The sequence below is a fragment of the Jatropha curcas genome, chromosome 10 (genome assembly GCF_041381405.1).
Source record: "Jatropha curcas cultivar XTBG-Jc1 chromosome 10, XTBG_Jcur_1.0, whole genome shotgun sequence".
Taxonomy (NCBI): domain Eukaryota; kingdom Viridiplantae; phylum Streptophyta; class Magnoliopsida; order Malpighiales; family Euphorbiaceae; genus Jatropha; species Jatropha curcas.
Genome location: NC_143160.1, coordinates 7,011,756 through 7,025,342, shown reverse-complemented (window position 1 = coordinate 7,025,342; position 13,587 = coordinate 7,011,756). Strand labels below are relative to the sequence as shown.

At 31.1% G+C, this 13,587-nt stretch overlaps 2 protein-coding genes across 4 annotated transcripts; one reads left to right on the top strand and one right to left on the bottom strand.

Annotated features, from left to right (window-relative positions):
• Positions 1-2,880: 2,880 nt before the first annotated feature.
• Positions 2,881-6,236, bottom strand: LOC105640649 (Mitochondrial transcription termination factor family protein). Of its 3 annotated transcripts, XR_002285176.3 has the most exons (4): positions 6,031-6,236; positions 4,180-5,420; positions 3,617-4,092; positions 2,881-3,290 (listed from the first exon to the last, which is right to left on the bottom strand). XR_002285176.3 is itself a non-coding variant. In XM_012225017.4 (2 exons), exon 2 carries the CDS (start codon positions 5,324-5,326, stop codon positions 3,971-3,973), a length of 1,356 nt encoding a protein of 451 aa, XP_012080407.1. In that variant the 5' UTR covers positions 5,327-5,420; positions 6,031-6,235; the 3' UTR covers positions 3,470-3,970. The 3 variants fall into 3 exon arrangements, 1 of the variants encoding a protein (XP_012080407.1); XR_001047183.4 differs by having other exon boundaries at positions 3,617-5,420; positions 6,031-6,235; XM_012225017.4 differs by lacking the exon at positions 2,881-3,290 and having other exon boundaries at positions 3,470-5,420; positions 6,031-6,235.
• Positions 6,237-7,347: 1,111 nt separating this feature from the next.
• Positions 7,348-12,147, top strand: RBL12 (RHOMBOID-like protein 12). Its single transcript, XM_012225016.4, has 8 exons — positions 7,348-7,912; positions 8,904-9,024; positions 9,392-9,511; positions 10,631-10,741; positions 11,033-11,077; positions 11,543-11,647; positions 11,739-11,780; positions 11,867-12,147. Exons 1-8 carry the CDS (start codon positions 7,503-7,505, stop codon positions 11,954-11,956), a joined length of 1,044 nt encoding a protein of 347 aa, XP_012080406.1. The 5' UTR covers positions 7,348-7,502; the 3' UTR covers positions 11,957-12,147.
• Positions 12,148-13,587: the final 1,440 nt, after the last annotated feature.

The following is a 13,587-nucleotide window of genomic DNA, read 5'->3' as shown; positions in this document are numbered from 1 at the left end:
ACGTCGTGCAATAGTGTGAGGACGCTTTGACATTATGATCACGCGCAATGCAGAGGAGCTTTAAAGGTGAGCAGTAGTACGTACGTATGACAGATAAATCCCATTGATTCTCCCTTCGAAGAGGATTCTGCTGCCTTCCAATATATCCGCCGGCTGAGCTGCCATTAAGGACTACGCATGCCTCAATTTTCCTGTACCAATCTCTCTCTTATCTCTTCTCTTTACACCAACATTTTATTTCCGTACACAACACCTTTTTTTTTTATTTATACATCTTGTTGCTATTCCATTCTTACGTTTTGTTCATTGATTCCATAAAAATTAAGCTAAATTTAATTAAAGTTCTAGCTTTTCTATTAAGACATGTTGGGCCATACTATTTAAGTAGCTGTTAAATATTATAAAAATTGTTTATTATTTCAAATTGATGATCGTAGCACTAGATAATAAAATCAGCGTTTTTAAAAAGTTTTTAAATATAATCAATCCATTTTGAAAAAGAATAATCTTTCGTCCAACCGTTAAAAATAAAAAATGTTACTGGGATGGCTAAAACAGTATTTACTTAATTATTAAATTTCATGATAAGATGAGTAAGGAAAACTTTATCAGGTTGCATGCATGTACAGTACAAAACTTTCTAGTCCTATAGCTATTAGCTACTCTATAAATTGAGGGTAAGACTTAAGAGTAACATATATATAATTAAATAATGCAAAAGTGTTCACATGGTTTGCCATAATTTCAACTGCAGCTAGCAGTATTGCTGACCTATCAGGGCAGTTCTCAATTTAGTGTGATAATTACTCGGAAACTTCTTAATTTAATTATCGCTTTCCTCCAATTTTAAAACGTGGCTTGATGGTGAAAGCGCTGAAGATCCGTCTGAACGATTCAGGTTTGATTCTTCGCGGTAGCATGAATATTGACTCTGATGTCTTACACCGGCCTCTGCTATTATTGGAGGAGTCTGACCGATGACCCGCGTCAACCGGCGTCAACGGAAGTTGTGACTAACGCTCGTCTTTTTATTTCCCTTTTTTTTCATTTTAAAATTTGAGATTTGGAATTTGGTTTCATGTTAATTAATTAATGTGTATTTTTATAGTGTTTTAAATTATTATAAAATTTTTAGCAAAAATATTATAAATTCAATCTTGTATAAATACAATTAAATTATTTTGATTTGTCACGGTGTAATTTTAAGTTTAATGATTTGTCACGGTGTAATTTTATTAACTAAAATATTTAACGAGTCAAAATAAAATTTAATTGTCCTATAAATTTTTTATGCAAAATATAAGGATAAAATGCAATTTAATATCATACATATGGCAGCATGTAAAATATTCTACACCAACAAAAGTGAAATCTCATACAATTGTAGAATCGATTCCTCATCATCTGATGGAGAGATATTAGCGATCTCGATTCCCACTTTTCTAAACTTATAATAAGTATATATATTGATAAAAAATTCTCTCTATATATAGTAAAAATAAAATCAAAAATAAATTAATAATCTGTTAATCGAAATGGTAGCTAATTTTAACGCATTTACTGAATAGGCAAAAAATATTTATGTACCACGAGAAATTAATACATTCTCATTCAACCAAGAAAAATGAAAATGAGATTGAAAATACATAATGACATGATGCTATATGTTTTATGTTTTTTGGCCCAACATGTTAATCATCGTCAGGGTCATATAGCAGAAGCCAGAAGGAGAAGGTCTTCATTTACTTTCTCAAATTGGTCAAATATAAATACCTAGCTACCTAGGCTATACTCACTTATTTACATATATTCTTCAAAATCAAATGTGGGTTGGTCTTCTTTCATATAAACTCTAGACAATATACATATGTTAAAGGAACATTCCTTGTTTTGGGTTATACAAATTGCTTATTTTTTACTCCAACTTGTATTATATAATAATAATAATAATAATACAATATGTGCTTCTTCTCCAAAATCTCATACGGCCTGTAGAATGTGCGTATGTTTGTAAAATATATGAATTATTTTTATAAAAGTATTATAATTTTGGTACAAAGTGTATTCTTACATGTAAATATTCTTCAATTTGAATAATTTAGATATCGGTATTTATCCTATATATAATATAAAACAGAAATTCAAGCTTAATAATTATTTCTTTGTGTAAAAATCATTAATCCAAAAAGAAATAATAAAAAGAAAAGGATTTAACTTGACATTGACCCAAAAGACAAAAGTTAAAGGTAACACTTATTGAGGCACACCTAATTTTCAGGAATAAATCCTCCAAAAGGGACCATATCTTGGTATTTTCTGGAGAAAGAAACTGCTTGATTATGATACAAAAATGCAGTACAACTTATGCGAACAAAAGAACATATATCTATAAAGAAATTTATATATATTTTATAGTTGTTCATTAAATAATTGACCAAAAATAATATTTTTTAATTATTAAAAATCAATTTCCCTTTAAGTCAACAAAAAAAAAAAACAAAAAAAAATCATATTAATGGTTTTGATTGAATAAACATCGAATCAAATTGTTTTAAAGGCGATTTGCTAAATTTCAAACACAAGTCGAACCATTTAAAAAATAAAATAGTATAAAACTAATAATATAATTTTCAGAAAAAGCAAATATTATAATTGCAATACTAATTTCTATTGATTCATATGTTGAATTAGCAAATGTGAAAGAACCATAATTAAGCTTATTTGGTTTTTAGTTATTCAAGCCAAGCTGGGCCGCTCTAGGCCTATATAAAGCCCAAATAAAAGTTAACTGAGATGAGATTGAACCTACTAAGAAACATTAGGATGATTAACATACTAAAATTAACAATAAAAAATAATAAAAAAATGCACCTCTCAAGATTAATTTGAACTTCTTTTCAATATGAAGTCCTCTTGTCAAGTCCTTATGAATTTTAGAAACCCTAAATTAGGATTAATTTCATTCATAATTATCGTTAATTTCAATCTACTTATTATCATTCTCTGTTCCATGTTTTCATTCTTGTTTAATTTGACTGTCCTGCACTGGTTTTGCTGGTTTTGACTGTCCTTAAAACAAAAAATTCCAAATAAGAAAAATAAAAATGCACAAATTAGCTGCACAGAGGCATCGGCTAATGAATGCATGTGTCTGCAAGGAAGTTTTACTCTGTCGCCTACTCCTCTAGGGTCTCTGTGTCAGTGAAATTTCAACTCAACAAGAAAAGCAACTCCAGTTTGGCTTGGCTCACCTTCCATCGATGCCTCACCATGAAAGAACTCAGTGTAAACTGCAGATCAGCCAGCAGACATTAATTTTAATTTTTTCGTAACAAGAAGAAATTGTTTCACTTAACAAAATGTGTAACCAGCATTGAATCAAAGAAATTCCAATTGTTTTCGTAATTTCCAATTCTTCAAATTCCTCTCAAAACAAGAACCCGCCTCAAGATTAACGTAACTCAGAAAATGAACGAGTAAAACCAGGCATAACATTTTTAAAAGAGAAAAAGATGGCAATGAAGGCAACGACTTATGCACTTCTTACACTAGTTTTTGAAATTTTAAACAATGGTGAACTGAGAACAAATATGGAATCATAGTACGGTTAGTTTACCTTGCACTCTACGGTTTTATGTAGCTTAATACATGAAGAATATTTCAGCCGGTGGGCTTCACCTCCGAGGAAAATTCTATTGACACTTGGACAACTACCAACATCTCAGAAAAAAAATACTCCAACCAATAGATTGAAATTCCTTGTCTGTTGCTGGCATTATCAAATCAAGTGCCAACCCAGTCCAATATATTTTGACAAGTACGTTGCAATAGCATGGCAATTCTTTAATATGAAGTAGATGAACATCAGCAGTTAACAATTGTTCCATTCCCAAATATTAGAAGAGGAACAAGCCAATGCAGGATCATTCCAATTGCAATGATGAAGAACCATTAGAAGCACTCATTTCAACTAAACAAGGCCTTCCATAAAAGACTTTATATGTTTCAATTCTTCTTTTGAATCTGGGTGCATTTGTGGTTTAAATAGCTTCCATAGGCCAACTGGACGTTGTCTTTTAACCTGAACATCACCTGAAAACCTCCCAAACATTTTTTCACACTCAGGATATGGCTTCACATATAGATTATAGAATCTAAGCCTACTCAACTTTATCATACCTTTCAGTCCCACTTCATCACCAAGCCCACCTTTTGCACGCAAATACTCAATCACATTGTAGCGAGGAAGAATCTGTTTCTCAAAATTCACACCCAAATACTCCGGAACTTCAACCAAGCAGCCAACATTATATCTCATTGTGTTAACCAAAAATTCAATCTTCTTCTCAATGTCCTCTAAATCATAAATAATCACCCTTGGTTCTTTCCACAAAACCTTAAATGCTTCTCTACGAATCAAACCATGTTTGCACAAGCAATCAACTCTAAGTTTTACTTCAAATCCAGATCTAAATGCTCCATCCTTAAAAATCCTTAATTTAATTGCTTCCCGACATTTCAAAGAACGAAGCAATTCGAGACACCTTGCAAGTTCACCTAATTCCATACCAAGAATCTGTGGCTCCTTCATAATCTCTTTTGTGATATAATCTTTGCTAAAACCCAAATCCTCAAACTCATCAACCAATGGCATCAGCCTATTTTCAACCCCAAATCTTAAAGCCTCGGGATATGAATTCAAAATCCTATCAACTTCATCTCTATAAATCCCAATTTGCAATAAGAACTCAATTCTCTTATGTACCTCACTTTTCTTCAACGTAATCACTCCAGGAAAACCCTCTAATACCTTCCTTATAGTACCTTCACTAAGACCCAAACCCTTTAAAACGTTCACACTCTTATACAACCAATCTGGATCAATCTGGAGTCTTTTAGAATGTGCCAAAACACCCTTTATCACCAATGGAGAAATGCTCAAATCCCCAGAATTTGAAAACCCTCTTTCCCATTTCTTCAAAAAATCAAATTCCAAAACCCCAGGACATTCAATAATCAGAGACACAATCAATTGCTGTGGGATTTTGAATGATAAGAGAATACCCAGAGACTTCTCAATGTCAGGCAAATTGGAATTTAAAAGAAAGTGATTTGAACTGATGAAACCGTGGAGTTGGGATGGCGGGAAACCATACCTCTGGAAGAGATTGGCAAGAGAAATCTGTTTTCTGTATAGGGACTGATTTGGGGATTTTGGATTTGTGGACAGGAAATGACGTCTTGCACCTGCATGAGTGAGGATTGATTTTGAGGATGAAATTAAACAATGAAGAGTAGCTCTACTTTGAAGGATCTTAGTGGTCATTATTGAGTTCAAGCTGGAGGAAACATTCTCTTCTCGCTAGAGCACAGATAGCGAACTTTTGCCACCATGCTAGGCGACTCTGCTGCTTTCCTCACTGTGCAACAAAAACTATCATTGTCCTTTGGTAATAAAAGAAAATTTATTAAGAAACAAAAAAATTATACCATGAAGGACGAGGGATCCGCCTTTAAACTGAAAATACTACTATAATCAGAACCATAAAAACAATGCTAATATCCTATCCATTAACTGATAGTAGATGAAATTATACGTCGCATAACAAAAGGAGAAAATATCTTGGATGCTATTTATACAAAAAAAAAAATGGAGGAAGAAAGCAATACCCTTTTTTTTATTATTATTAATAATAATATCTGGAATACGATTTGATGGATAAAGCTTTGTTTCAGATAAAACAAGAAGTAAAGAAAGTAAAAAAAAAAAAAACAAATGCAACCAACAAGCTAGAACTCAAATAAAAACAGATTATAGAAAAACCAGAAACAACTAATTACCTACAGATGATAATGACATAATTTAAGGACAAAAAGGGATGCCTTACCAATAAACATAATTATAGAATATGGTTACATAAAAGAAAAAACATATTGAAATCCACCATGGATCAAAACAAACTCAAATTAACCAAAAACAAAAATCACACCAGAACAATGGTAAAGAAAGGTAGCAGACAGCGAGAGAACCTGAAAAGCGATGGGTGGTGGTAGACAAGGCAACAGATGAGATGGGCAAACAGCGGCGGCAGAGGCGGAGGCGCTGATAAACGGTGTCAGTGTGCTGGTCCGGAGAGAATAAAAGGCCAATCGAGCCTAGGCTTTCGAATGTCAGAGCTAGCTAGCTTGAGACGCTAAAACGGCTTCGTTTAATAATGAGACAGAAAAAGGCTTACGGACCAATTTGGGCGCTTGTGATTTTAAAGATGTCCGATTGAATCCAAAAGATTTTCTTAACTCAAGGGCACCATGAACTTTTTATTTTTAGCAATTGAACCCAACTTTTGTTAAAAAAGGATAAAAAAAATATTATTAATAATATTTCCATTAAAATTTCAGAAAATAATAAATTGTATTTTGAATATACTCAAAGCAGTACAAATAATTTAAGAAGGACATGACCTCTCTTTTGAATATTAGACATAGGATAAATCTATTATAACTAAAATAATAAAATAAAGTTCATTGGTCTAATAATAAATTCTAATAAAAAATTAAAATGTGAAAAATTAATTAGCTAATTTATTAGTATTGACCTTTTAGAATTAATTGATATAAACTCATAAAAGCTTGTTAATTAAGAGAGTAAGAGTTAAGAGAAAATATTCTCCCAATATTTACTAATTTTCAATATTATAATTCAACAATAAATAATAAATAATGAGTTAATTGTTATAGTCAATATGTAAAATAATGAATATGAGTAAATTTTTAATGAATTAGATGAATAAAAAAATTGAAAATTAAAATAATTATGTGAAAATTTTATTGTTGACCTTGAAGGATGAAGTTATTGTAATCAAACCAACCGTATGAAAAAATCAAACCAAATGCTCCTTTATTTGAGGAAATAAAGGATTTAGTCTCCATGAGCATAAGTAGGTTTAAAGATGCCCCAAATTATAAATAAAAAAATATATAATTAAGGTTAATAGTAGATTTGCATTTTTTTTCTGTCATTTACAATTTTTATTTGAAAAATAAAGTAATTAAATGAGCTAAGTTATAATAAATATTCCTTAATCTAATTAAATTGCTCAATATAAACATTAGTCTAATTAATATAATCATTAAAATTGAAAAGAGAAAGGGAGGTGATAAAATGAATTTTAGAAAATTGGAAAAAAAAAAAAAGAAGTTGTGTTTATGGATAAAATGAATTTTAAATAACATTTTGGTTAGCAGTAATGTTCTTTTTCCAGCTTCAAAAATTTCCCCTAAAATGAAAATTTTTACATATAAGTACATATATAAAGATACAGAACAGTAAGATTTAAGTTCAAAAAAACATGAAATATGAATGATTTCCCTAATCAAATACCCTCACTCTGAAAGGAAGAAAAGAAAATAGATTCCCAAGCTCAGCGTTCAACAAGTAAAGAATTGCTTTTAAAGCTTAAACCTCTCAAATACTCACTATTCAAATCAAAACCCTTAACAAAATGCAGAGGCTTCTGTCGCTCAAACTAGCCTCATCAAATTTCTGTAAAAGATTAACTGACAATACAAATAATTCTTCATTTCTACTTTCTCAGCCTCTCAAAACCTTCACCACCATTGCAAAATCAACCCACCATAACTACAAGCAACAAAATCGTATCTTTGGCTTTTCTCAATTGAACCCAACTTACCATTTTTATCCATGTCGATCACACCATATATTTTCAGGGAAAGTTCATGGCTTTCCCTCAAACTCATTGCTTTCAAAGCATTTTGTGTCAAATTTATCAAATACCCATTTAAAGTTGTCCAGCAGAAGGCTAAAAGATTACAAATTTGGCATCTTTAATGCTCGGTTTTGTAGAGGATATAATGGGCTCAATTCAAATTCAGGTTTCTACTGGCGGAATAGGTAATTTGTTATATGAATATGGATTTGAATTGTTCTCACTTATCATGAGTTTCAATTTCTCCTGTATTATTTCTCAAACCCTATGTTTTTTAATCCAATTAAACGCTCTCTTAATTTAATCTAGCTTGGATAAATCATACAGATCTCTAGTACTTTTATGCTGTGACTTTGATTATTACTTAACCTTAATCCATCAGCAGCATTGGCCTTTTGTTTTTGTTTTAGAATACATTGTTTCCAGAAAATAATTTATTTCTGGCTTTTCTTGGAAAATATTTTTAAAAGAACTTACTTCCTATTGTTTGGTTGTAATGTTAAAATTTAGTTAAAAAAATATTAAAATTTTTAAATTTCAAGAGAGGAGGTCGCTGGTGACCAGTGGCGGTGGCTTTGGTTAGGTGTTGGTTAGCTGTTGTCGACAATTGTGAATACTGTTGATCGTTATCAAAGTTGGCAAAATGTTTCATTTTCCTGCAAAATGTTTCATTTTCCTACAAAATGGCTTAGTTTTTACATTGACCTAAAAAATATTTCTGCGGACTAAGAGCACTCCAACATCAGAAAATCTGAAAAATATTTTTCAGAAACAAATGGAGCCTTACTATTAATCTTTTGCACTGGCCATTTGTTTTTTCCAATGACTTGAGCATGTTGTATGGATAATTATGTTCCCAAGCTCAGAAAAGCTCATTTAATTTGAAATTATGAACATTGGACGTAAGCTATCATTCTCTGAAACTGGCATTAAAGCTTCCTTTTGCACTATATTATTTTTTCAATAATATTGCATATTAGTATTGTCTTCGATCATCTTTGCTTCTTTCTTTCTCTACTTATCATGCTCAGACTAGATAGTACAATGGTGTTTTGGGCCTTTTGGCCTATCTGGATGTTATCTTGGTCTGAAATTGTAAGTTTGTTTCATATTTAATGCATAAGAAGCAAATGCTTTCATCGGAAGCCAGAATAATTTGTGTGCTATTGTTTACAGGAGGTCATGGTTCCATAGACTAACTGCTAATGACATGGTTATGGGTTTGATCTTAGCCAATGTTGCTGTCTTTATAGCATGGCAGGTTGCCAATCAAAAATTTATGGTAAACAATTTCATGGTGAGTCTCCAGTTTATGTAGTTCTTACTAACTGCTGCAGCAAAGAAACTTTATTTGCTGGACTCTTCACCATATGATGCACTCTAGGCCTGGACTGGTGGCCTAGTGGCATGTGCCAGGACTCAATCCTTGAGATCCCTGATAAGAGAGTTAGTTTCATAACAAACTTAAACATGGTTTTATCATCTTGAAAAATGAGTTATCCTGTGGGAGAATATCTATATCTGTGCACAAGTATTGGAGGCATACTTTTTGATTGTAAACTACCTTAGGATTGTGGAATAGAGAATCCAATTTACTAGTGAAGAATGGAACCTTAGAGTGACACGGTAGTTTTAATCTAACTATCTTGATGTTCCCTGAGCAGATTTCATTGGACAATGTCAGAAGTGGACGTCTTCACACAATGATTACTTCTGCCTTCAGTCATATTGATATGGGGCACATTGTATCTAACATGATTGGACTGTACTTTTTTGGGACGAGTGTAAGATTACAAGATTCAGAATCTCTTTGGTTACAACCTTTTGCTTTTATAATCTGTTCCTCTTAGTTGTTATTGATTTCATCATAGCTTTCAGTCAAAGATACATTCTGATAGGTACTCTTGAATGATAACTTGAGAAATAAAATTTTGATTGACAAAATTGATTGATATCCTTCTCTTTATTCATATGAATGGGTTTAGTATTCTAGATTTGAGCCATGTATTTCTGGTGGGTCCTAATATAAGTTCAGAATTTGTTCCTGTTTTTAGATATATTGGCCTATCAATATCATAGCTCGCTATATCAAATGTAAATTCTTTGAATCACCTTTATCTCTGTTGTTAGAGAATATCTATCACAAATTGCAATTATGCTGGCTACTGAAACTTAATTCCCTTTTTAATATATCAAACAGCCTTTATGCTCAAGGAGATCATTCAGCTATATTGCTGAAGTTCCTATTTGAAATTTTGAGAAAGAACTCTCAGCCTTATAAAATATAAAAAACTAGGATGATTGTTATTATCTGATCAGGTCTCACTTGTTGTGTAGTTCTTTCCTCCAATCTAAGATTCAACCATAGTGGAGATTGAATTAACCCAAAAACTGTTTAGCATTCACCATATCAAAAGTTCTAGTTAACGTGTTCCTTTCTTTTTTTTTTTTTTTCTCTCTCTATTTTAACATACCAAATTGTGTGTTTTGTCCAATGTTAAACTCAGTATGCTCTATTTTAACACAGTAATTGGATCTTATTTACTCTAAGATGTCATCTTTTCCAAATTTAAGGGTTCAATAGAAAGAAGACCAAGGAAGGAAGTTTTGAAAAGTTATCTGCTGGAATTTGCAGTGGTTATGTTTTAAAACTGGTTGGTAGTACTTGGAACACAGAATTCAATGAACAATGGTAGTTGTTACTTATTCTTTCTTTTGTTTCTATAAAGATTAAAGTTTATTATCTTGTGAACATAAACTTCATATTATTGCCTGATATATTGTGAAAGCGTATGAATATCTATCTTGCATATTGGCCTATTCTTTTGGATAAAGTTATTTCTTCAGTTAGTTTTCAAGGCAAGTTAAGTGCGTTATATCTCCTTTCTTTTCCCATTGATCAGATTGGAACGAAATTTGGACCTCAATACTTGCTATATTTGTATTTAGCTGGGGCAACTGGTGGTTCAGTCTTCTACCTGGTGCACCATGCCTATATGTCTCTTTCAACAAAGGTACAGCTGCTCTCCAACACATGTTCAGTTGTTTTGTTGTGAGAGAGCAAGTAATGAGAATTATTTTTTGGTATTTCCAAATATTTATTTGATTGCATGTTATGCAAATGCTCTTCCTTGATATAAACTTCAACATGTTCTTTAGTTGGAGTTCAAATTAACTGAGCAGTGTATGTTCGTTCTTCTATGTACATGAGATTTTATTTCTGCTATGTACATGAGATTCCATTTAAGATATTATTTAAAGTGCAGAAACCTTTGATTTTGACCACAGCCTTCTGTTAACTGCAGGAAAAAGGAACGTTTGCAAGGGACCCTTCAAGAACTCCAGGATTGGTATGCTTATACAACCATTTTATATAGAATTTATTTTCTTTTATTTTTCATTTTTACTAAATTCAAACCATGCAAGTCAACGAATTTTGAAGTCCTTGTCCTGATTCCTTATCAATATCTGAAGCATACAATTTTTAACTGATGGATTGTTTCATAGACTGATATGTTGGACCTTGAAACTGATTAACAATTAAGCTAATCAATAAATTGATATCTGAAACTAAAGAAATGACTACAAGAGATAACGACTAATGCCAACCGCAATTCTCATGTGATAACTTTCCATGTAACTTTTTTTCCCTAAACCTTTCATTTAACTTTGAAACATGTAAAATTTAGTATCTCCTTAAATGTTATAAGTTCTTCATTTCCAGAAAGTCTCTGCCTTTCTTATCTGCTGAACATGCAAATGAATCACTAATTTAATGAAATATTTTGACTTATGGTTATACTTGTATTCATTAGGGTGCTAGTGGGGCTGTGACTGCTATCATGCTGCTCGAAATATTCTTGAATCCAAGAGCTACTATTTTGCTCAACTTTTTCATACCAGTTCCTGCCATCTTGCTGGTAAATCTGCCTCCTATAAAGAATTGATAATGACTTTAGACCATTTATCAAATGCTTATGATAATCCCTTGATCCCTCGTCGTCATTGCAGGGAATCTTCGTGATTGGGAAAGATCTGTTGAGAACAATAGAGGTGTGTTAGATTTCATTTAACCAACTGTACCTTAACCAATCTAAAATGTTATTTTACTTGCGATTGTAATCAATTTGTTCTTGCAGGGAGACGATAAAATCTCCGGATCAGCACACTTGGGGGGTGCTGCAGTTGCAGCAATAGCATATTCTCGAATTAGGAGGGGACGCCTTTGAATTCTTGAAATGTAGAGAATTCTTGAGAGAGATGTTAAAACTTCTAATCTCAGCTAGACTATCTCCTTAGTTTTCAATCACATGAAAAATTTCTTCCAATCCAATTGCTTCTGTCTTGGGTTGAACTTAATGTTTGATTGTGATTTAACTTATATATATATATATATTCCTTAAATTTTTCATTTATATAATTTTGGGTTAGACTTGAGGAGAAAAGTCTCTGAAGCAATAAAATATTATGCTAGAGAGAAGCTTAAATACACTGGTGGCATTGGCATAAAATAAAATCTGACAATTGCTTAGCTTTTGGGGACAAAAAGCAACAAACTTTTCCTTTCACCAAATAATAACAGAAGAGAAGAAGAGAGCAAGAACAAAAAGTAAATAACTCTTTTGTTTCTTTTTTCTCCAACAGAAAAAGATCTATCAATCTCTGCCAAAATCTGGTTTGATATAATCCAAAGAGTGAAAAATAATAATGGAAGAGATTACTTGTGTGAAAGGCACGGAATCTTGGCAGAGAAATGATAGGGAACTAATGGAAAATAGGTCTCTCCTCTCCAATCTCAACTCAACCCAACTCCCCAGGAGATTGCCTTAATTGTTGACATTTGACAATGCAAAGTAGTCCTTTTTTTTTTTTTTTTTTTTAAAATTTGTCAGCAATTTCTTCGGAAAAGCTTAACCAACCAAACAACTAATATTAAGCAAGATTACATTTATTGTGTCAGGTCAGGAAGAGGAGGGAGGCAATTTTTAATTAAAAAGCCTATTAAATATGCTAGAATCCCATGATAGCCTATCACTTCAGCTTATTTAATTCTTCATTCTTTAATCAGAAGATTTGAATTAAAGCTTTTAGTCATAGTCACTGTCATTAATTCGAAGCACTTAACAAAATCAATGTTGATTAAATCAAATTAAATTCCAAATTTTATTTATATGATACGTTTTACAATATTCTCACATGTCATATTTTTTTTTTTGAGTAAATTATAATTATAACTTATATCTCTTATATAAGTGAATTTATTAGTATGTAAAAACATTTGGAAGATAATTAGATTGTTTTGCTTTTTTGAAGATAGGAAAACAAATTAAAAATTTTAAATTATGATCATTTTATAATATTACTAGTTTTCTACGATGTGCGTTGCTTGTTTATACTCGTTAATTTTATACATTAAAAGTAAATATAATTAATTTATATAGATACATTTTTATCAATTTTTTTATAAATTATAATATTATAAATAATTTATATTACTAAAAATCTAAGAGTATGCATAAAATATAAAAATGAATATTTAATAAAATAATAAAATAAAAGTTTTTAATAATTAAATAACTTACTAGGAAAATAATATATTTATAATAATAAAATATTATTATAGTTTGACAATCAAATTTTCAGAAAATAAAGTACTTATCAATGAATTTAAATTTTCTTATAACAATTTAAACTTAATTATTTCAATTTTTTTCGTATATAATATAATACCATAATTTGTATATATTACTAAAATATGAGAAATTAATATTAGATATTATAATAGTTAATAATATTTTAGAGCATCATTTATATTTTTTTTTTTTTTTTGCTTTTTGATAAAGGCTATGAGCATGTAATT